We start from the raw sequence: 21,237 nt of genomic DNA, 5'->3' as shown, positions 1-21,237 counted from the left end.
GCATATTTGGAGTCAGATTGTCTCTCTCCCTGTGGTTGTGTGGATTTTTCTCCGGGTCTGGTCCTCCAGTTTTTCCCTCCACGATTAGAATCAACGTGCGTTTAGAGCATTTGCCTGCTATAAATTTCCACAAGATGACAATCCGCTTCGGTGAGTGATCAATTGGGGGCCTGGCCGCTTCTGAAAAATAGCTACACAACTCATTGCACCTTAACTGGTGGTAAAATACAAAGTAAAAAAATAAAAATAAACTTTAGTTCACAATTTTACGTGACAGCTGCATTTCGTAGCCACGGCTCGCGGCGCGGTAAAACAACACACGAGTATACTCCCAAGCAGTATGCGGCAGTCAGCGTGGAGGGGTGGCACAGTGGTTAGCGAACTTTGCTACGAACCCGGCGGCCCGCGCAGGGGGCCACCACCTGCCCAGGTCCCGACGAGGACGGTCCGGGAATTTCCGTCTCTGTTCTCGTGGCAGGAATCGATTCAGGGGGTCCTTGTGCCGGGACCTCACGGCTGAACTTCGTTTGCAGGGTACTGCACGGTTCTGACGGGCTTGGAGGCTACTGAGAAATGCATGCGGATTTGGTCTGGACTGGAAAGGCGGAAAAACTCGAGACCTGAGTTTGATTCCTGGCCAAGGCTACCGTCGGTGGTGATTAACATTCGAACCGGTTCTGGGGCCTGTCCTCCTCTCCTCCTCCTCGCCAATGTGCACTGACCAGCATGGTGAAGTATGGTCAAATACACTCCTGTCACCGACGTTTGATTGATTGACCGTTGGATGGAATGTGTCATTTTAATTTAAACAACGGTGTATTTACATGCATGCAAAAACCAAACATCTAGTCCTCGCGTTTGGGCTGTGTTACGAGCGAACCGGTACCATTAGCGAGAGCCCATTAACACCGCACAATGCCACATTCATGGATTGGCGATGCTTTAGTCTCTCCTTAGCCAGTGTTCAGCATCGGAAAAAAAACATCCCACTGTGTCGTGTGCTCGCTTTATGCCGGCTCGACCCAAGAGGGGCACAAACCAGGTTCACATTTGCGAGTGGCGCTCGCATTCACATTCGAATATCACTCAAGGGACTTGCGCTTGGCACTCGGAGGCAGGCCGAGGGAATTGAACCCGTGCCAGGAATTGAACTCGCGTCGTTGGGATCCTAAGCCAGCGGCCTACAAAATCGTAAATGACGTCTACGCGTTCGAAGAGTAACTCGTGGCCGATGACTCATCGCCCGGAATGTGCCTGATGTCATCATATCTCAGAAGCTAAGCTGGTTTCGGCCTGGATAGCTATTGGTCGGGCAACCGCCATACACCAACAGGTGCTATAGGCTGCTGCTGCTATGGGGCTCCGTTGTCATCAGAGGGCAGTGCAGAACGATCCATTGTTGCACTGAATTGAGAACTCAAAACATAAGCACAGTGTCTTCTTCTACTTGCGAACGAGTTAGGTTCCAGAGGTCTGTTCATCAGTCGATTTGTTCCGCAGTTCAACTCTACTCCTGTCGATTCCAAACGTGTTGTACGGCATCTACACTAAACACGGGGAATGGCTTTAAAAGTTGTATAATCTTCTGTAGACATAAATGCCGCTGGTGTCTTCATGTTCTGCAGATGTATATGCCACTGTCGCCATCTATTGCACGGCGGTTGAAATTACGACTCTCGGTCGAAACAGGCAACCGAACATACGGGCAGGTTTTTTCGTTTCTCTGAAAGTTCGTAAATCGAACGTTCGTAAGTAGAGGAGTCTCTACACTGTAATTACACCTGCAATCTTTAAAAAGAGTCCTAAATTTATTTTGAAACATAATCCACTGCACGCATTCAAGTTACCATAAGTCAGTTCGAAAAATTGTTGACAGAAATGTAATAACCCTATGCGATTTGCTAAAATATATGCATATTAATACCCCGTGTGTCCTGACATTTGGGCCACCATGTGTATTCCTCAGGCACCGAACTGAGAAAGCAAAATCGGCCAAAGCGGCGGCTTTCTCTTCCGTGGAAGGAGCGCCGCGGTTTCCTCCTCGGCGATCGGCGGCGACTTGTCCCGGTCGGTCGGCACGACTGCGGGCGGGCCAGCCGTAGCATCCGTTACACATCCCGCTAAAAATAAGCGTCTCCCCAACGGCGTTGCAAACGAAAATAAAAGTGTCAACCGCGCACCCTCGCAAGCCACTTCAAAGTGCAGCCGTAAGTGCGTCCGCGTGACTATATACGGAGGGGGAGCCGGTGCGGGGTGGGGAGGGGAGGGGGGAGGCGCGTACGAGCGTCACTGCACACGAGTGGCGGTGTCGTCGGTTGGGAGCCACGACCGTGGGACACGTGGCGGTGTTGTTAGCCGGGAGCCGCGAACGTGCGACGAGTGGCGGTGTCGTCAGCCCGGGGTCGCCCGCGCGTCTGCGATTCGCCGACCCTCGCGCGGAGCGAGCGAGCGAGTTGGTGGCAAAAGTCGCTGGCAACCTGATCTCAAGACGGTTGCTCGCCACTGGCCGTACAAAAGCGACTGAAGCACCACCAGAGTGCTCAACGCGCTCAGGCCTGGCCCACAGCGATTGGGGATGTTTCGGGATCCCCTATAAGACGGGAAACATCCGGTGACGTTCACTGCGACGTTTCGTTGTTAATTTCAGTATTTCGTTCATTGGGCAGGCAGAGATGCATCAACTGTGCCACTACGTGTCAATCCAAGCAACATATCCGTCGCCTTAATAAATGTTTCTGGATAATATTTGTCCAGACTGTCCACGAGATTGATGGATATATAACGCAAGTGTGAAAAATCTGAATGGAATTTTGCTTTTCAATAAAATGTTAATCGCCGATTCCAGAATCCATTTGGCGGTGGCGACACGGCTAGGCAATCGTGCGTTCGCCGATGTTACGGAGGTTCGGGGGTTCGAATCCGATTTAGCTGCCCTGGATAATACTGCGGAGGCATTAATCGTAAAATGCTAGGTTCCATCTGCTGCACAGTGGACGTTAAATATCCTGCGGCGTCATTAAAAAACAAAACAGTAGGCCACTGTGTGCCGGCATTGTGCTCCAAATTTGATTAAACTTGAAAAATTACCCACAAATCACCCAATTGCAATCACACTTAGCCATCATTGCCTCCTCCTGCTGCGGCTAAAACTTGGCAAGACCCTCATTACAAGAGTCCTGAGACTCAGCGAGGGTTTCTTGGGTAAGCGAGCGTAACAAAAATAGATTTGAAGCTTTCGTGACTACAAGGATTCATACTCTTAGGTTTTTTCGGCAAAGTCACATAGGTAAAAATAAATAATAATAAATAAAAATAATAGAAATAATAATAGAAATAAAATTATAAACCACGACGTTTCGGAGGCAACACAAGTCTCCGTCATCAGGTGGGACCGTCACAGCTAGATTTATTTGATACAGTAAATTTAGCTGTGACGGTCCCACCTGATGACGGAGACTTGTGTTGCCTCTGAAAGTCGTGATTTATAATTTTATTTTTATCATCATTTCTATAATTTTTATTATTTATTTTTATCTACGTGACTTCACCGAAAAAAAACCTAAGAGTACGTAACAAAAATAACAATGAGCTGGCACCACTGAGATGCTGGTTCAGATTCTAGGCAGACACCTTCGGTTAAACTGGGTTATGAATTGCAGTGAGTTGATGGTGTCGGCCCAGTCCCCAATAACGGCACAAAAACACCATCACATCCGCACCTCCGACTAGCACGGTTCCCTACGTGCGGGGCGAAAGAACTTCAATGAACGTAGATCAGCGTCAAGGGCGGCAACTGCTTAACGGCGCGGTGCCGTGAGTTTGGGGGGCAGCAAGGGCAGAGGCGCAACAACATCAGCATCGACATCGGCAGCGGACTCCTCACGTTTCACTAACGGCAAGGAGATCCCCACCTACTATCAGGTACGGGTGGTGCGCGTGCCCCCACCCAAGGAGATCCCCACCTACTGTAAGGTATGAGCTGTGCCCGCTCGCCTGCCCGCCCCGTGTTCATGGGACGCGCTCGCAGTCGCGGAGACGGGCGCGACAGATCTGAGAGGCGGGAGCGACAGATCTGAGAGGCGGGCGCGCACCTTGCGGATGAGGATGCCCAGGCGGGCAGTCTTGGAGTCCGGAGCCTGGTACGTGAGCCACAGGCCGCTGTCCACGTGCTGCACGAAGCACACCGAGTCCCCGTACTTGATCTCCGGAGGCCCCATCCCATCGATCTCGCGCTTGGGCCCAGAGTCGAGCTTTTCCTGCATCGCCACAGCGCACGACCCATCGTTGGAGGCCACCGTTCACAGCTCAACAAGGGCCACGGGGGTCGTGACGGGCATCGCCAAGGGCGTCGCAACGTTTCTCAACCGTGGCCTGCTCCCCACGCATGCCTCTCAAGCCACGGAGTCGCTCCGCTCAAAGCAAACGATGGAACCATGGCGGAATTCTTCACCTGAATAACGCCGTGCATTTCCAGTGGTTGCTGTGCGCATTGACAACGGAAGTTAACTGCCACACTGCAGAGATCTTGGGGCCAAACACTCTCGAAAGCTCCCTCTGGCGGAGTCCCTTCCGCCAGCAGGAGCGTGAGCGAGCGATTGCATGGATGCGCCTTTACCTTGTTGACGCCGCGGTGTCTACCGTTTAACTGATCGTCAAAAAACAAAAAACTTTGTCGAGATTCTCATGCCACCCTCGTGTGCGGCGCTCCATTCAAACCGAGCTTGATTACATTGACGCTCGGGCACTTTTGTTTTTACACTTGCGGTGTGTGACAATGACGATGACTGACGATGAATGTCCGGGGTGGGGGGGGGGGTTGGGGGAGGTGGGTCGGGGGCACCTTGGAAATTCGGAAGCAGAACGCGGTGGACTTGACGTCGGACTTCTCGCGGTCCTGCAGGCACAGCGTCTTGTCCTCCGTGAGGCCCAGGTATTTCCCGGTCGTGATGTGCTTGAGCCGGAACGGCTGCCCCCAGCGCACGTGGTTTCCGCTCCAGCTACGGGGGGGGGGGGCGGAACGTTAAGCAGATTCGAATCTAGCAGGCCGCCCTGGTGAACGTCGCGCGGCCGACTGCTCAACGGGGACCGCACGCTCGCAGCGTCGCGCCCAACCATGGGACGACTGCGGACTGTGCTTGTGAAACGGCGCCTCAGTGCCAGCCTTGCGCTACAAGAATGGCATTAATACCACGTGGTGGTCAATTATGATTCGTTGTTAAGGCAAGAGGGTGGGCGGAGGATTGGAAAGCGTGTTGAGTGATTTCTAAATCCCGTGAGATCAGCTGGTTCCCTCCCGTCAGAATGAGCCCCTGTTTAACTCTGCATGATGACAATCACCCAAGGGAGTGTGCGGACTGACAAATAGACAAATTAAGATTGTCATCATCAGCCATGATCTATCCACTTCTGGAGGATGGTCTCTCTCTAAGCCGTCACCATCTATCAGGGTCTCGCAACGCAACAGTCAATTGAGCTCCCGCGCAGGACCGCAAATTCCCTCGCTTCATCTCCGCACCAGGCCACCCTCTCGGGCATCTTCTCTCCACCTTTGGCTGCCACTCGGCCATTAGTCTCGACCGCCAGCCATCAATCCCTTCTAGCAACACCTCCCGCACGGGCCCGGATTACTTATCAATCACAGCCAACATGGGTGCGTTTCTCCTCTCTGCCACCGAATCTCTTTTTTCCCTACGGCTGGCTGGTGCAGACGCAGACACGAAAACCGCATTCTCACATGCAGGTGGTTCAAGGCAAGATAAGCGCGTCAGCAGGAGCAAGCGGAGTGCATCGTCGTGATGCCTCCTGAGTATTTGTGGATCGGGGGCGTTGCATCGTTTACACGTCGTCACGGTCTGTTCTGGATGACCACGGTCGCACACCACTGGAGAGTATCCGACCGCGGTCATCCAGAACGCATGACCAAGTTCGCGTGCCGACGTGCGTGCTGACGCGCGGTCACCTGACTCGCAGAGTCTCCAAGCGCCACAGGGAGCGGGCGTGAGAGCACACGGCGCCGGCTTCGTAGTGCACCGACCTGCACGCACGCGCCGGCCGGCACAAGGCAACAGGGTCAACGGCACGCCGCATGCCGTCACTCCACCGCCCACCAACTCACTCCTCGCCGACTCACTGACTCACTCCTTACTGATTCACTCCTTACTGACTCACTCCTTACTGATTCACTCCACCGCCCACCAACTCACTCCTCGCCGACTCACTGCTCACACCTTACTGATTCACTCCTTACTGATTCACTCGATCCTGACTCACTCCTCACCGACTCACCCCATAAACCTACTGGCTCACTCCTCACTGACCGACTTCTCACTGACTCACTCCAGCACTCACTGACTCACTCCTTACTGACTCACTGCTAACTGACTCACTCGTTCCTGACTCACTCCTCACCGACTCACTCCATCAACCTACTGACTCACTCCTCACCGACCGACTTCTTACTGACTCACTCCAGCACTCACTGACTCACTCTTTACTGACTCACTCCTTACTGACTCACTCCTTACTGACTCACTCCTTACTGACTCACTCCTTACTGACTCACTCCACCGCCCACCGGATCACTCCTCGCCGACTCACTGACTCACTCCTTACTGACTCACTCGTTCCTGACTCACTCCTCACCGACTCACTCCATGAACCTACTGGCTCACTCCTCACCGACCGACTTCTTACTGACTCACTCCAGCACTCACTGACTCACTGCTTACTCGCTCACTCCTGACTCACACTGTAGGCCACTGCACTTTCTCTTCCCGCTCCTTCCCAAACACCGCTCGACTTGGGAATTTCCTCTCCCATCGCCTCCTTTCCCAAGTTCTAATAAGTTCGCTCAATTCATCATCTGTTCCAACTCTTACAGTGCTGTTTGTTACTGACTGCTTGGTGCTTGCGACCTCTGAGCCATGCAGACCAGCAGTGCGGAGGCGGCGGCAAGGAGCTCTGGGCCCCATCTCATCAGCAGAACGCGCTAAAGCGGAGTGTGGAATAATCTCCATCTGTTCCACCTGTATGGGATCGAGCTTTGCCCCGTCGCACGTGCGGGTTTTCCCCGTAGTCCTTCTGTCTCCTCCCACGTGTATAAACATTCAGTAATTGGCCCGAAAACATCTGAACACATAGAGGACCGCAGAGCTTGAGAGAGTTTACAGCGACGGCCCACAGCCTGCCCGTCCATGCTTCCTCGCGCTCCTCGGGAGTGGTACTCTCTCTCTCTCTCTCCCTTCAAGAGCGAGCGAAGACCCGGGTGGCCGCCGCGTGACACGTTGGAATAGCGGATCCACATTCGCTCGCTCGGGCAGCGTATCTGTTGGAACCGCGGTTCCGCATTCGCTCGCTCGGGGAACGTATTTCCGGGGCCAACGTGCAGTCCCAAACCTTCGCTGCTCCTCGGGGAGGTCGGCGGACGGGACGGTGAGGCACTCGTCCATGTGACCGTGGAAGAGGCGCAAGACGTCCCCGCCAATCAAAAAGCCTGCAGCAGAGCAGCGGCGGTCAGCCAATCGCGGGGCCTCGTCTTAACAAGCATCCAGTCGTCTGACCAATCGGGACTGTCGATAAGCTCATACAGATTCGTATCGTACTACGTACTGTGCGAAAGAAGTTCAACATACGAATATATTTACGAGAGCATCCGGCGACTGAGTAGCAGTTGGTTAACAGGACGACTGGCTGTGCTTATGAGACACAACAAGTCAAAAGTGGTGCAGAAATTTTGGCTTAAAACTTTCGTGACTGCAGGAATTCATATTCTGGGTTCTTTCGTTGAAGTCACGCCTGAGGAAGACCGATTGTGTTGCGATCGAAACGTCGTGGGTTTTTTTGCTTTTATAATTTTCAATTTTTTTTTCATTATAAAAATTTTCATTTTATTTGATACTTTTTATTTTCTATCTACGTGACTTTACCGAAAGAACCAAGAATATGGTACAGAAATGTTCCTACTTGCACCAACACTGCCGGGAAACATCGGTTCCACAATCCCAAAGGCCAATGGACTAAAAATATTATGACCAAAAAAATGTTAATACATTTTACATGATTAAATTATCCCTCGTCTCTCCATTGTATGCTTGTTATTACACGCAACCCACTATGAACGTGCCCAACGTATTTTCCCAGAAAATGTTGGCGACTCATATTTGAGTTAAAAAAGTAATTGGGAAGCCCATCCATCCAGCAGTGGCTTGCTCATGGCTGACAACAATGACAATTATGGAATCAAACCCAGGATCTCGGCCGTGATTGTTTAATGCCGAGCCACCTTCCACAGCACACGATGTTGTTTTATAATTATCTATATTATTGTTATCATCATTATTGCTGAAAGGGTTTTTCCCCTTTTTTTCTGGCAACAAAACTGACACCTTTTGCAAGGAATCATGCTTACATTAACCACAATACTTGCAGTCAAATGCAAACAAAAAACAATACTCTGATCATTTATGCATTGTCTTTGAAACTGATTGGTCCACACCAGAGACAGCTTTCTTTAGAGCCTAGTCTCATATGGTGTTCGACCAGATGACGCTCTAAAGAAAGCTGTCTCTGGTGTGGACCAATCAGTTTCAAAGACAATGCATAAATGATCAGAGTATTGTTTTTGTTTGCATTTGACTGCAAGTATTGTGGTTAATGTAAGCATGATTCCTTGAAAAAGGTGTCAGTTTTGTTGCCAGAAATAAGGGGAAAAACCCTATTAGTAAATGTTGGTACTGGCAAACGAGGTCCCATGATCATTATTGCTGTTGAAATTCAAATATATTTCATTTTGGTTTTTTTTACCCGCCACCGCAAACGCGCCACCCACCCCCTCGGCTACCGAGCCGTCTCCGGCACTCACCCTGCGCGATCTCGCTGCCGGACGACGTCGGAGCGACATTCCAGAGCGTTTGTTGAAACGACGCGTCCACGTTGAGGCCTCCCGTGGCGTAGGAGAGGTGCTGCCGCGCAGAGACACAGAGCAGAGCCGGTCACGCGGCGCCGGCAACGCGAGCCCCACGGCGCCCGCTACCCGTGCCGCTCACACCGCAGACGAAGCGTCGCCCACATTTGCCCTCCACAGAGGCCACCGAGTGGCTGAATAAACTTATTTTTTTCCCCAGGTAAGGCCTCACTGAGCTATATAGCTCTTTTTCAGAGATTGACCTGGCCAAGCTCACAAATTATAAGCCCAAGGAATTGGCTTATGATCGTGTGGAAATTTAGAGCAGTCAAATACTCTAAACCAGCGGTCCCCAACCTTTTTGGCACCAGGGACCGGTTTCGTGGAAGACAATTTTTTCACGGACCGGGGGGGGGGGGGGGTTCATCATTGGGTCTTTCCCCCTTTTCAAAGAAGCACTCCAGCCACGTTTGTTGTTTACTTATTTTGGCTAGGGGTTAGAGCTTGTGGGGTTAGCTACATGGTGACTGAGACAAGTGCGCAGTGCGGGAAAGAGATGCGGATGGAAGTGGTGAATAATAAAACAATGGGGACGGGCCACGCGTGGTCTCACCGCTCTTACCTCCTGCTGCTATGCGGCCCGGTTCCTAACAGGCCACGGACCGGTAGCGGTCTGTGGCCCGGTGGTTGGGTGGGGCTGGGTGGGGGGTGGGAGGGGTGGAGCTGGGTGGGGAGGGGCTGGTCACCCCGTGGTGCCCTTATAAAACTCAACGTTTAACCTACTCACACCGGCTTGTGCCCACCCTCACATTCGGGCATATTTGCGGAATACACCACGCCGCCGTTGACCCTGGCCATTGACCGAGCAACCCAACGTTCCTACCAGCTCCCTCCAAAGGAATGTGTTTTCACAGATGTCCAGTAGGGGCGGGTCAGAACGTTACAACAACAAACGATACAAAAACACGATAGGAGTGCAAAGTGTAAGCAAATTAAAAAAAGTTTACAAATAAAACTAAAGATTTTATTGTACCGGGTAAAGCCCACTGAGATATTACTTTTTTTTCAGAAGAGACCTCGCAACAAATGATGGCTCAACGAAATGGCTTCTTCACGTGGCCATTTTCAGCAGCCAAATCATCTCCACAACTTAAAGGCGTGTTTCTAATCCAAGCGACGTACTCATGGGCTGATCACAACCATCTGACTGTCTGGTCGCTGACCTACGGGGTGCCCGACATTGAGAGTGTGTGCAGCCGTGAAAGGACAAGAGACAGGAGAGGGCCCCAGGATGGAACGCGACAGAGATGGGGGCGAGGATGGCGGCCGTCCCCGGGGGAGAGACGCGACGAGACGCGACCGCGACGGGCCGTCTCACCAGGTAGCGCTCCGACGAGACGCTGACCAGGATGAGGTCGTCTCCCACCCGGACCTTCTCTCCCTCCGAGCGCTGCTTGGACGCCGGGTGAATTGTCCACCAGCACGACTCGCCTGCGCAGGGGAGGGACCACGTCGACAACCAACTCAATCACGTGGCACGGCTCCCGATTTGCGCTGGGCCACGGCGCGCACAAGGACGCGTGCGTCTCTGGGTGTCCGTGGCAGGAATCGAACTATCGATCAATGCCGAGCTCGTCAGGGAGCATAAGCCATCGTCGCGCAAAATCTGGTCATCCTCGTAGCTGTAGCAGCAGCGGCGGCGGCGATGGTGGCTTTCGGCCGTGTGTGTTGTACTAGTAACGAATTGGCCACGTTGTTTACATGACAAACCTCACTAATTGGCTGTGTCGGGTGGTGGTGGGTTTGACAACACATATATATTTACACGATCTAACCCAAGAAAACTCTATTATGGATAAATGGAAAACTACATGATATAATTTATATTTTTTTTGGTAAAGTGATTTACAAAAATAAATCAATAAAATCTGCCCTAGCGTTAAATTCCCGACAACATGAATTTCCTTCCACGGAAGCAATGGCGGGGGGGGGGGGGACACGGTCGCACGCACCTGACGCGTCTTGCTGGAGCCCGACGTCGAACGCGAGTTTGTCTGTCGAAGACCTCGACGTCGACAGGCAGCTCAAGTACTGCAAGGTCAAAACACGCACACACACACAAAGACAAAGGTGCCCCCCCCGTATAGCCTTAACGGACTGTCAGGGCAAGTGCCGTTAGCGAGCAGCAGCCATGAAGGCCCGAACGGCACACGAGGGGGTGGGTGGCCAGCGGCACCGGGCCCAGCCGCCTTTGTCTCTCCGGTGGCGTTGTTTACAAACCGCAACAGGTACTCATTTAAGGCTGAGTTGACCTAGGGGAGGAGGCCCAGGACCGGTTCAGATAATCGTCACCGGCGTTGGCCGCGAGTGGAAATCGAAATTGGGTCGCCAGGTTCGTAGCGCAGCGCGCTAACCGCTACACTACCGCTACCCACACGCACACACAGACACACAAAACCACACGGACCCCCCCCCCCCTCCCCCATGTAGCCAGCACGGCTCAAGTGGGGATGGTGTGGCCACACCACGCTAGCTACTCATCTGAGGCTAACTTCGACACAGGGGAGGCACACAACACTGGTTCTGATATCACCTGCCCATGGTAGCCACAGCTGCGAATTGAACTCAGGTGGCAGGATTCGTAGTGCAGGGCGCTACTCCACACAGACAACAGCAGCAGCAGCAGCAGCCGCCATTCGCCACCATGTGGCGGTGACGTCACCGCAGCGCTGGTGCCAGGCTAGGTGCACTTTGAGACTGTCCCGTGAAGTGTGAAAGTCTCGTCGCTGGCATGAGGCCGCGGCAAGACAGAGTCAGGTGTTACGGGGTTAACCGACTGGGATGACGGGCAGATGCACCACCCGTACTCCCCACCGCACCAACTCGCTGCGCGCACACGTAATGCAACACACGCAGAGGTGGGTCATTGGAATTCCGTTGGGTGACAGGAAGAGGAACGCGTGGATCAGGGATCGCATGCGAATCGAAGACACCGAGCAGCTGGGGAAGTAAGTGGGGCTTGGGTAAGACGTGCCACGACTGGAGATGATTGACGGCCGGTGGACGAGACTGGTGACAGAACGGCAGCAAAAAGGAGGGAAGAGGGCCCACCGCGCGACCAACGCGGGGTGGAGCGGGAGAAGGATTGCGGCATCGCAGGATTGCGAGCGATTTCAAAGTGCCCGGGGGGGAGCCGGGTTATTTCTTCTCGTTCCAAATGTGAACCCAGCGATCGCCTCCCACCCCCTCACCCCCCTCCTGCCCCCCTTTGTCCCAACTTCCCATGGGGGGGGGGGAAGAGGGGATCACCCCCATCGGCCACCCCCACGCCCCACACCTCCTGTGCCCCCTCCACACACATCCACCAGTGGTGCTTCGAGAGAGAGAGAACGGAACCCACCATCCCGCTGTAGGAGTGCCGCAGGAGGATCGCGTGTCCGTACAGCAGCGTCCTGTGTCCACCTCCCTGTGCCGTCTGTGCTCGCCCCACACACACAGAGGCACTCGTCAGCGCGGGGAGCGTGGCGGGATCGTGTGGGGGTCGGGGTAGGGGTGGGTTACGGCCGGTGATGAACCTTCCCGACGCACCTCCGCGTCTTGCCTCCACGCATCCCACCTGTGCATCGACTCGACCTCGCGAGCCGACGGCGGTCGACCTCCTGCTTGGACGCGGCGTGGAGGTCGTCACATTGCGGGTCGCGCGAGGACGTCGATAGTCGCGTCCTCAAAATAACCGGCTGACGGTCGAGACCGTTTAAGCCCAACAAACGTGAACACAACCCACCCCCCAACCCCCCCCCCCCCCCCCCCACGTTATATTCCACTGAAGGTTGAACGGTGGGCCTCGTGCCTACAGGTCAATGTGATTCAATGTTGATTTGAAGCTTTCGTGACTGCAGGAATCCATACTCGTTGGTTCTTTCAAGTGATGACGGACGCTTGTGTTGCGCCCGAAACGTCGTGATCTATTTCATTTTATACCTACGTGACTTTACCGAAAGAACCAAAGAGTATCGATGTATCTTCTTGGTTCTTTCGGTAAAGTCACGTAGAAGGGAAATAATAAAATAATAAAAATAAAATATTATAAAATAATTCTCACAACGTTTCGGCCACAACGCAAGCAGCCGTTCTCAGGTGAAGAACAGGTCTGTCGGGAAGACAGCGTCTGAATTATTTAATTATGCTTTCTTTTTATTATTTTATTATTTCCCTTCTACGTGACTTTACCGAAAGAACCAAGAAGATGAATCCCTGCAGTCACGAAAGCTTTAAATCGAAGAGTATCGATGTAGTTCGTTACTCGTGTTTACTTTCGCGCACGTTGCAATAAAGCGCACGAGTCGATGCACTTAGCAACAAGTCAACGTTGATAATTGTTTTTTTTTACCCTTTTATCTGGCAACAAAACTGACGCCTTTTTTACGAGGAGTCATGTTTGCATAGACCACAATACCTGCAGTCATAATGCAAACAAAAAACATAACTCTGATAATGTATGCACTGTCCTTGAAGTTGATTGGTCCACACCCGAGACAGCTTTCCTTAGAGCCTAGTCTCACATGGGTTGGACCAGATGACGCCAAAAGGCGCACAACTCAAAGATAATGCACCATCAGAGTATGATAGCTCGGAGTAAGCATTTACACCATTGGTACCTCATTTGCCAGTAAAAAATATGATAATTGTTTTTTTACTGGCAAATGAGGTACCAATGAAGTCAACGTTGATTTTAGAGCCCCGAAAAGATTTGAACTTCAAAAAAGTATTTTTTTCTTAAATGTTCTCCATTTTTCTCCCCAAATTTCAGGATTATTCCCGAACATCCCAGTTTATGTGGGACACAATAAAATCTGGCCACGCTATTTTGAGGACAAAGCATATTTTCTATTTGTTAAAATAAATTGTCCTTAACCAACCTCCTCCCCCACGCCCCCCCCCCCCCCCAAATTATTTCCAACTGCCGTGGTCGGCGTCACGCGCCACGAGACGAAGGGTCCAATCAGAATGCTCGCTGAGCGGCGAATTCCTCCCCCCCTCCCCCACCACTCTGTGTGTTGAAGAGAGGCCCGCAGAAGGTGATACCACAGAACCACTTCTGAGATCCCTTCGAGTGACCTCTTATCCACATCGGTGGGAGGGGAGGGGGGGGGAGCTGAATTATTTTTTTTATCAAAAATTCCAATCTCACTATTTTATATTTTTAGTTATTTGAGATTAAATTTAACCAAGTCGAGGGAACGCATTAAATATATATTTTTTATACGCAGTCATTGGTGACCAGGCCGAGTCCATACACTCAAGCTATCAAATTTGGTTTAGTCACATGCTTGGGCAGATGAACCCTGGAATCGAACCCAGGTTCTCAGCCGTACCGGCTTAATGCCGAGCCACCTTGCACAGCGCACGATAATTTGTCATTATTGCTATCCATATTATTGTTATCATCGTCGTTGCTGTTTAACTTTTAATATAAATTTTATTAAGTCATTATTATATTTTTTTGTTAGCATTTAATGAGCCAAGCATACATACAGCATTTGCACAATTATACAGTATAGCATTTATATATTTTACAAGCTATAACACGTACACGCAAGACAGACACGAATGGCAGTCAAAAAGGCTTTTACAAAACTCCCAATTGTGTTCAAATTGAAAAGCAACGGCTCACAATTTAAGCGACTTCTTAACGCCATTTCATTAAAACATCACCACCGATCGTTTATTACCGGCGCCTCCGAAGCACCACATCTCAAGGCATTGCCGCCAGCAGGCAACAACGACCTCCTCCGTTAAGAATAACTTCAAAGGGATCTTCAATGCCCACCGCGAAGCAGACGGGCGTGTAGCGCTCACGGTTAATGCAGCCGCGGTGTTAACCAGGGCGGGCCGCTGGGTTCAAACCATGTGACCTCGGCAACAAGCGGGCGAACGCCGGGTCCGTCTTTTTGCCGTCATAATCCACTCACGGCTTTGCTACGCGGTTACGTGGACAAGATGAGAATATCAAAATGTAGTGTCTGGTAGAAAAGAAAAAAACACTTTTTGACTGCCTCTCATGTATTCACGTACAGCGTAAATTTGCAAATATACATTTTAGCTGCACAGTCAACTCTCGAATATCCGGAGCACAGAGGGGAGTGGGGGGACAGGAGAGGTGGCCTGAGGTGTCCATGTAGTCGGCATGTTGTATTTTTAGCCGCAGCCCAAGCCTTGTTGACGACAACCTGCGGATTCGTGGTCAAGTCTTACTAGGCCCGTGCCCTAAACCTATTTCCTAATTTGTATTTGATTTATTTTACCACTCAGCTGTGTCGCCCTTTTTAAGAAGCGACCTGGCTATCACAAATGATAGCTCAACGAAATCGGTGGCTTATCGCGTGGGATTTGATTGCAGCCAAAATGCTCTGAACGCGCGTCGATTCTAAATGAGGAGGGAAAAACCGGAGGGACCTGGAGAAAATTCCACGCGGCCACAGCGAGAGCACGCAAACTCCAGGCGTCAGGGTCAGGATCGAACCCAAGACCTCCTGTATACCAGGCGAGGTAATTAACATCTTGCCACGGCCTAGCTCAGCCTCAGCCTCGTGGTTCCATTTCAACGCTAACCTCGGAATATTTATTTGAAAGAGTATTTATTTACACCGGACGCTTTCGAGCTTTTTTGCTTTGTTTGGGGGCTTGCGCACAGATGTCCGGCGGGACGAGGTCCGTGGAATTGCGGTCGGTTTGCTCGCAGACAGCGCCGTGCGGCAGAGATCGCAAACGGGTTTTGATTCCTTACCCGTACCCGGCCGCACCAGGGTCGCAAATGGGTTCCCGTACCCGGCCGGGTACGGGTACTCGTTCCCTACCCGTACCCTACCCGAAATGAGTGACAAACGGTTACTCACCAGTGACTCACGGCCTACCCGTACCCGTACCCGGCCGCACCAGGGTCGCAAACGGGTACCCGTACCCGGCCGGGTACGGGTAGCCGGGTATCAGGTAGGGTACGGGTATCGGGTACCCGGATGCGACCTCTGCCGTGCGGCCAAGTGGTTAGCCGTCACCGACCCCCCCCCCCCCCCACACCGCGGGACGGTGCAGCGAACAATTCAAACGGCACGCGCGGGGGGTGCATCGCCGTTGTCGGGTTTGTTGTTGTTGGGTTCTTCGCGAGCGAACGGTTAAAATCGAGCGGACCTGGAACCGATAATTACATGCCCGCGGATAATCGAGAGCCGACTGCGTTTTAACGCAACGCGTCCACGGTGCACATTGGGCAAGCGTCGACATTCACGTTTCTACTGCCGTGAATACGAAGCGTGCTCCGAGAAACTCCGCCAAGTGGTGCTCTTGTTCCGTATATTTGCTTCAAATAAATACGTACAAAGAATAGTTATACTCGTTAAATCTGTACGAAACGTTAAATGTGAAGGAGAGCTGTTATATTTAAACGGAGAAACCAGGGCCTTCAATCCAGCCACGGATTGGCAAAGGGGCTGTAAATTGTTGTAATGTGTATGTATATATACACACATCATGTACCTATATATGTTGATGCTACAACACGTTGGCCCGTGAGACACCACTTGCCTGCTGTTAACAAACGGGTTCACAGCCGTCGGTTGATTGCTTTGTATTTGAATAAACAAGTGCAAACTTACCTTGAGCAACATTTTCTACATCGGTTTGCAATGTTTAGCGTACACACACACACATATTTTTTTTTTGCGTTAAAACAGGAGAAGAAAAAAAACAAAAAACACATGTTAGCTCGGATTCCAGGAAGTGTTGTTAGTGAGTACACGAGGGGACATTTAATGACACTGAGAGGGAGGGGACGGAGGGGTCAACGTTGACACGGAAGGGTCAAATACATTTTTGAGGTTTGATTAGGAGTAACGGTCAAATTAGTTACAACACAGGTTATTAACAACGCAATTCAACAATCACCAGTTGCATCGTCAATACCAAGGTCATTAATGAACACTGTAACCAAAGCATACCAAGGTGAAATACACTTGTTAGAAGACACATTTGTGAACAGTTTCGGTCAGTAATACGACATATCCAAAACAAATCCATTCCTATTATTATAATCATGACTTTCATCATCAAATGTCTTCTCAATTCTATTTCTTTCGTGGCCAATTTCAACAAATTCCGTGTACAGCTTACTTCCTGTCCATCAGTGACGATGCTAACTTAACGTCTTACATTAACGTCGGGAACACGTAAATTTACGTTACTTAGTAACCAATTTGACGTTACATATATAGCATGTGCATAGATGAAATGACATGCGATGTGTGTGTATATGTAATGACATGGGTGGCTTTTGTAAAGCATATATTAAATGAACATTGTTGACATTTTTTTCCAAAGGGCATGAAGGCCAGATTATAAACTAATCTATGTTTTATTTGACCAGGTTAGGCCCACTGAACCGTGTAGCTCTTTCTCGGAAGCGACCTGGCCACAAATGAAAGCTCAAGGAAGTGGCTTATCATGGTGTGGAAATGTATATCAGACAAATGCTTTGAACGCACGTTCATTCGAAATGCAGAGGGGGGAAGAAAAAAAAAGGAGGACCCGGAGAAAAATCCACATGACCACGGGGAGAACATGCAAACTCCAAATATACAGGTGTCAGGGTCGGGATCGAACCCACGACCTCCTGTATACCAGGTGAGGTGGTGAATAGTAGTTAGAAGTTGTGTGCTAGACTTACAGTGGGTGTCCTGAACTGTGTGTGCACGCGGTGTGTGCGTCTGGTCTCTGTTTAAAGGCCCAGTGTACCTATGTGCACTCGTCTGTGTGTTCATTGCATTACCACATAATGCAATGTCTCTGAACATAGGCACATGATCTCTCCTTACAGTATATTTATATTATTATAATTAAGTTGATGCATACATCATTAAAACGCATTATTACTATTATTCATGTGACCAATACATTATTGCCTATATATTTTAATATTCGCAATGAAGATTGTTTATTTATCACCGTTTGTAGTCGACGGTTATCTTCTCAAACGTTGAATTGTGCCTGCGTTGGCTAGCTCTATCGTCTGCGGACATTAAGGACCCTACGCTGGAAACACAAAATCGGTCAACCGAAATCTGGGGGGCGAGTGCAAAGCAAACGCAGACCCAGACCACCCCCCCCCCCGACCCCCCCAATTTCAGCCTCCGCTAAACTTCGAGGAGAATCAAAAGGTAGGGGGCAACGGGTTTGTGATTTGGACGGAATGAATCAGAAGGTTTTTTTTTTCTGTTTTCATGATGGTGGGGGGTGGCTTGGTTGGTGGGTTGGTGGGTGGGTTGGTGGGTGGGGAGAGGAGGGGGAGGGTGGTTGGGAAGGAATCATTTGGAGAGAGAAATAAAATCCAAGCTGAAAGAAAAGGAAGGGGGACATGGTGGACGACGAGGACGACAGGCGACAGAGCGAACACGGAGGGGGGGAGGAGGGGGAATGCTGAGACGCGTGAGAGTTAGCCAGTCCAACACCGCCGTTAAACAGAGCAACTTTTAAATCGCCGTATGTTGTCGTGCCTCGACCCCCCGCCCTAGCCCCAAAACGCAGCGTGGCCGTGCGGAAATTCTCTCGGATTTCAGCAGAGAGCGATGGGTCGCGAGGCAAAATGCGGGAGCCGCATTTGACCCCGTTTTATTTTGTCACCTGAATTGTCTGTGGGTCGTTTGAATGTCAGTTGCCCTGTTTGACTTTGGGGTTTTTTGTTTGTGTTGTTGTCAATATAGTTGTAGTTGTTGGGAGGTTTTTTTTTTTTGGAGGGTTGGGGTGGGGAGGAATTCTTCACCTGTGCTGGTCAGACTCAATGAGTTAAATTGACAAACAGAACTTAAAGCCGCCATGCCCGATCTCAGCCAACCGTGTAAATTCAAACCTCGAGGTCAAATTACAATGTGCGCCGCTGCAGTGGCCACGGTATACACATGTTGGAAACCGTTGACATAATCCACGCGTACGCATGTTTTTTTTTAAACCCCAAACATTTAACGAATGCATAGATATGTCTTTTTCTAAATATATATATACGGCAAGTGACAAAATGCCACGGGCAAACATTGGTATAAATTTCCTCGTTCTTACACCGAAATTCACAGCTGTTAGTTGTTACTATTTCGGGTTGTTTTTTTAATCCGCAGAATAATCCCACGGGGGGGGGACGGGGGGGGGGGGGCTTGCGTGGGTCAATGGTCGAGTCGCCGGGCATGTCAGCTTTAAATTGCTCACGGACAAAGTGAGTAGGAGAGGGAGGCAAGAAGAGGACATAAAAACGAGTGAGACAACCAAGGAGACACCGTCACACGGGAGGGAGAGATGTTTAGAGTGACGGGGAAACTTAGGAAAAAAAACCTAAAAAAGGGAACATACCCATTTCTCCATGTCAACATTCTGTCATCGACAAATAAAACAAAAAAACACACACACAAGAAAACACAGAGCAAAACAAATCAGTTTCACGACAAAAAAATGGAGATTCAGTTGCGTTTTCTTAAGTTGCATAAGGATAACTTAGTGCATTCATGAGCTTCATTTGTTGCCTATGTCTAACGATCCGACCGTCGTTACGCGTTTGCTTGTGGTAAATGTATAATTTGTTTTCACGTCCGTAGACTCCAGTGAAAAGCATTGCGGTTGCAACGCTGGTATGCAGGTATACATCAAATGACGTTTCGATTCCCAGCCTTTGCCACTCAGCCTTCATGGATCTGTCTCTCTTGCTCTCTCTCTGTCTCTCTGATGCAGACACTAAACTAAAATATCTGAGATACATCATCTGTGGGCCAGAGCAGAATTCAGTACCAGAAGGGGTGGAAACGATTCCAGTTTCTGCATTTTCACTGATAAATGTGTATTAGGTGATCGCGTATTGCACTTATAAAATAATGTTATTGTATAATTACATTTTATTGCCGATTTAAAGATGATGGTATAACTCAAGTTTTGCCATCGCTGGTGGAACCAATGAGGACAACATTTTATTTGGACCCATGAACTACGAAGCTGAAATATCTACACAAGACGGTGGTTGATTCAATTCTCAAAACAAAGTTTAGTGAAAAAATAAATAATGAGTTTTCTTTCTTCGCACAATAATTTGGGTCCGAAAAATATAACCACAGATTATAAGCTAGTTTTTGTTGTTATAATAATGATAGTGAATACAATCAACGTGGTCTCCCACTCAATAAAGCAATTTGAATATTCCCACGTCATGTTTGCGGCCCCAAGCCAGCGAAGGAAATTCCACATTCACGATCTCGCTTCCCTTATCTCTCTCCTCCACACTACCCACTCACCCTCCCTCCCTCCCTCCGCTCCAGGTGGGATTTAATTCACGTCGCGATCTTCGATTTGGACGTAGCCGAGGTGACCCTTGCAACACAAAGATCCACGTTGGTGCGTTTTTGTTTTCTTTCTTTCTGGACCGTTGTCCCATCTTCCTTGCGAAGTAACGATTCGACTGGACTGGGTTTGGTTGATACGATTCTCAGAGGGGCTCACCACAAGTCCCAGGCGTCGTTACGTTGACGGCACGAACCCATCACACGAAAAAACGTGCGCGGGTCAATGACAGCTGGAACTATGGCAGCGTGGCTTCTACATCTTAGCAAGTGGGACTCAAATTCAAAGTTCACACCTTATGGACGAATAAGTAATAATAAACTCAACTGGCCCTAAAAGGCATATATATATTTACGTATGAAAGACGACGGGTTCGGGCAGTAGCTCTAGTTTTTATTACACGCTTTCATTTAACTCACTCTGTCTGTTGTGGTTGTCGTTGTTGTTGTATCCTCAAATCTTGTAACTTAATTTTAACCCACTTCCCAATGTGGTATCGTATTATCTGGCTGTATAGCAAATGAAAAAATACGATTACTTTACTACACAAGTTAAAAATATAAGTGCTTTAATATTTAAGTGTTTTAGGGCCCCTTTATAACATATGCTACAGGCCCCGCACCAGCTTAATCCGGCACTGGCACTCAGTTGAGGCCAAGTCGACCTAGGGGAGCCCCGGGGACCGGTTCAGATAACCATCACCGGTGTTTGCCGTGAGCGGGAATCGAACTCGGGTGGCCAGGTTCGTAGCGCAGCGTAGCGCTAACCGCTGCGCCACCGCTCCCCACCTATGGGACACACTCACACAGGGGGTGGCATCCACCACAGAATGCAAAACGCCGTCTGCAGCAACGTGGGTCTCGCGTACCTCGGAGGGCACGGATGGGCGCGAAGTTTAACCCCCTGGCAGTGTTGGCGGCAGGAGTGAGAGAACCCCAAGCGAAATAAAATTGGACCGTGTGATGGCTTAA

At 50.2% G+C, this 21,237-nt stretch overlaps 1 protein-coding gene across 1 annotated transcript in view; it reads right to left on the bottom strand.

The window, feature by feature from the left end:
• Positions 1–21,237, bottom strand: part of LOC133356172 (ryanodine receptor 2-like) — a 200,997-nt gene that overhangs the window by 157,988 nt on the left and 21,772 nt on the right. The window contains 9 exon segments of the mRNA XM_061573549.1: positions 4,092–4,256; positions 4,841–4,997; positions 5,960–6,034; positions 7,396–7,492; positions 8,861–8,960; positions 10,281–10,393; positions 10,915–10,993; positions 12,303–12,377; positions 19,292–19,312. Of these exon segments, the coding sequence (XP_061429533.1) occupies positions 4,092–4,256; positions 4,841–4,997; positions 5,960–6,034; positions 7,396–7,492; positions 8,861–8,960; positions 10,281–10,393; positions 10,915–10,993; positions 12,303–12,377; positions 19,292–19,312 (882 nt within the window).

This window comes from Lethenteron reissneri, chromosome 53 (genome assembly GCF_015708825.2).
Source record: "Lethenteron reissneri isolate LAM-NWPU_2019-01 chromosome 53, ASM1570882v1, whole genome shotgun sequence".
Taxonomy (NCBI): domain Eukaryota; kingdom Metazoa; phylum Chordata; class Hyperoartia; order Petromyzontiformes; family Petromyzontidae; genus Lethenteron; species Lethenteron reissneri.
Note: the sequence above shows the minus strand (reverse complement) of the source record. Positions and strands in the feature narration are given on the sequence as shown.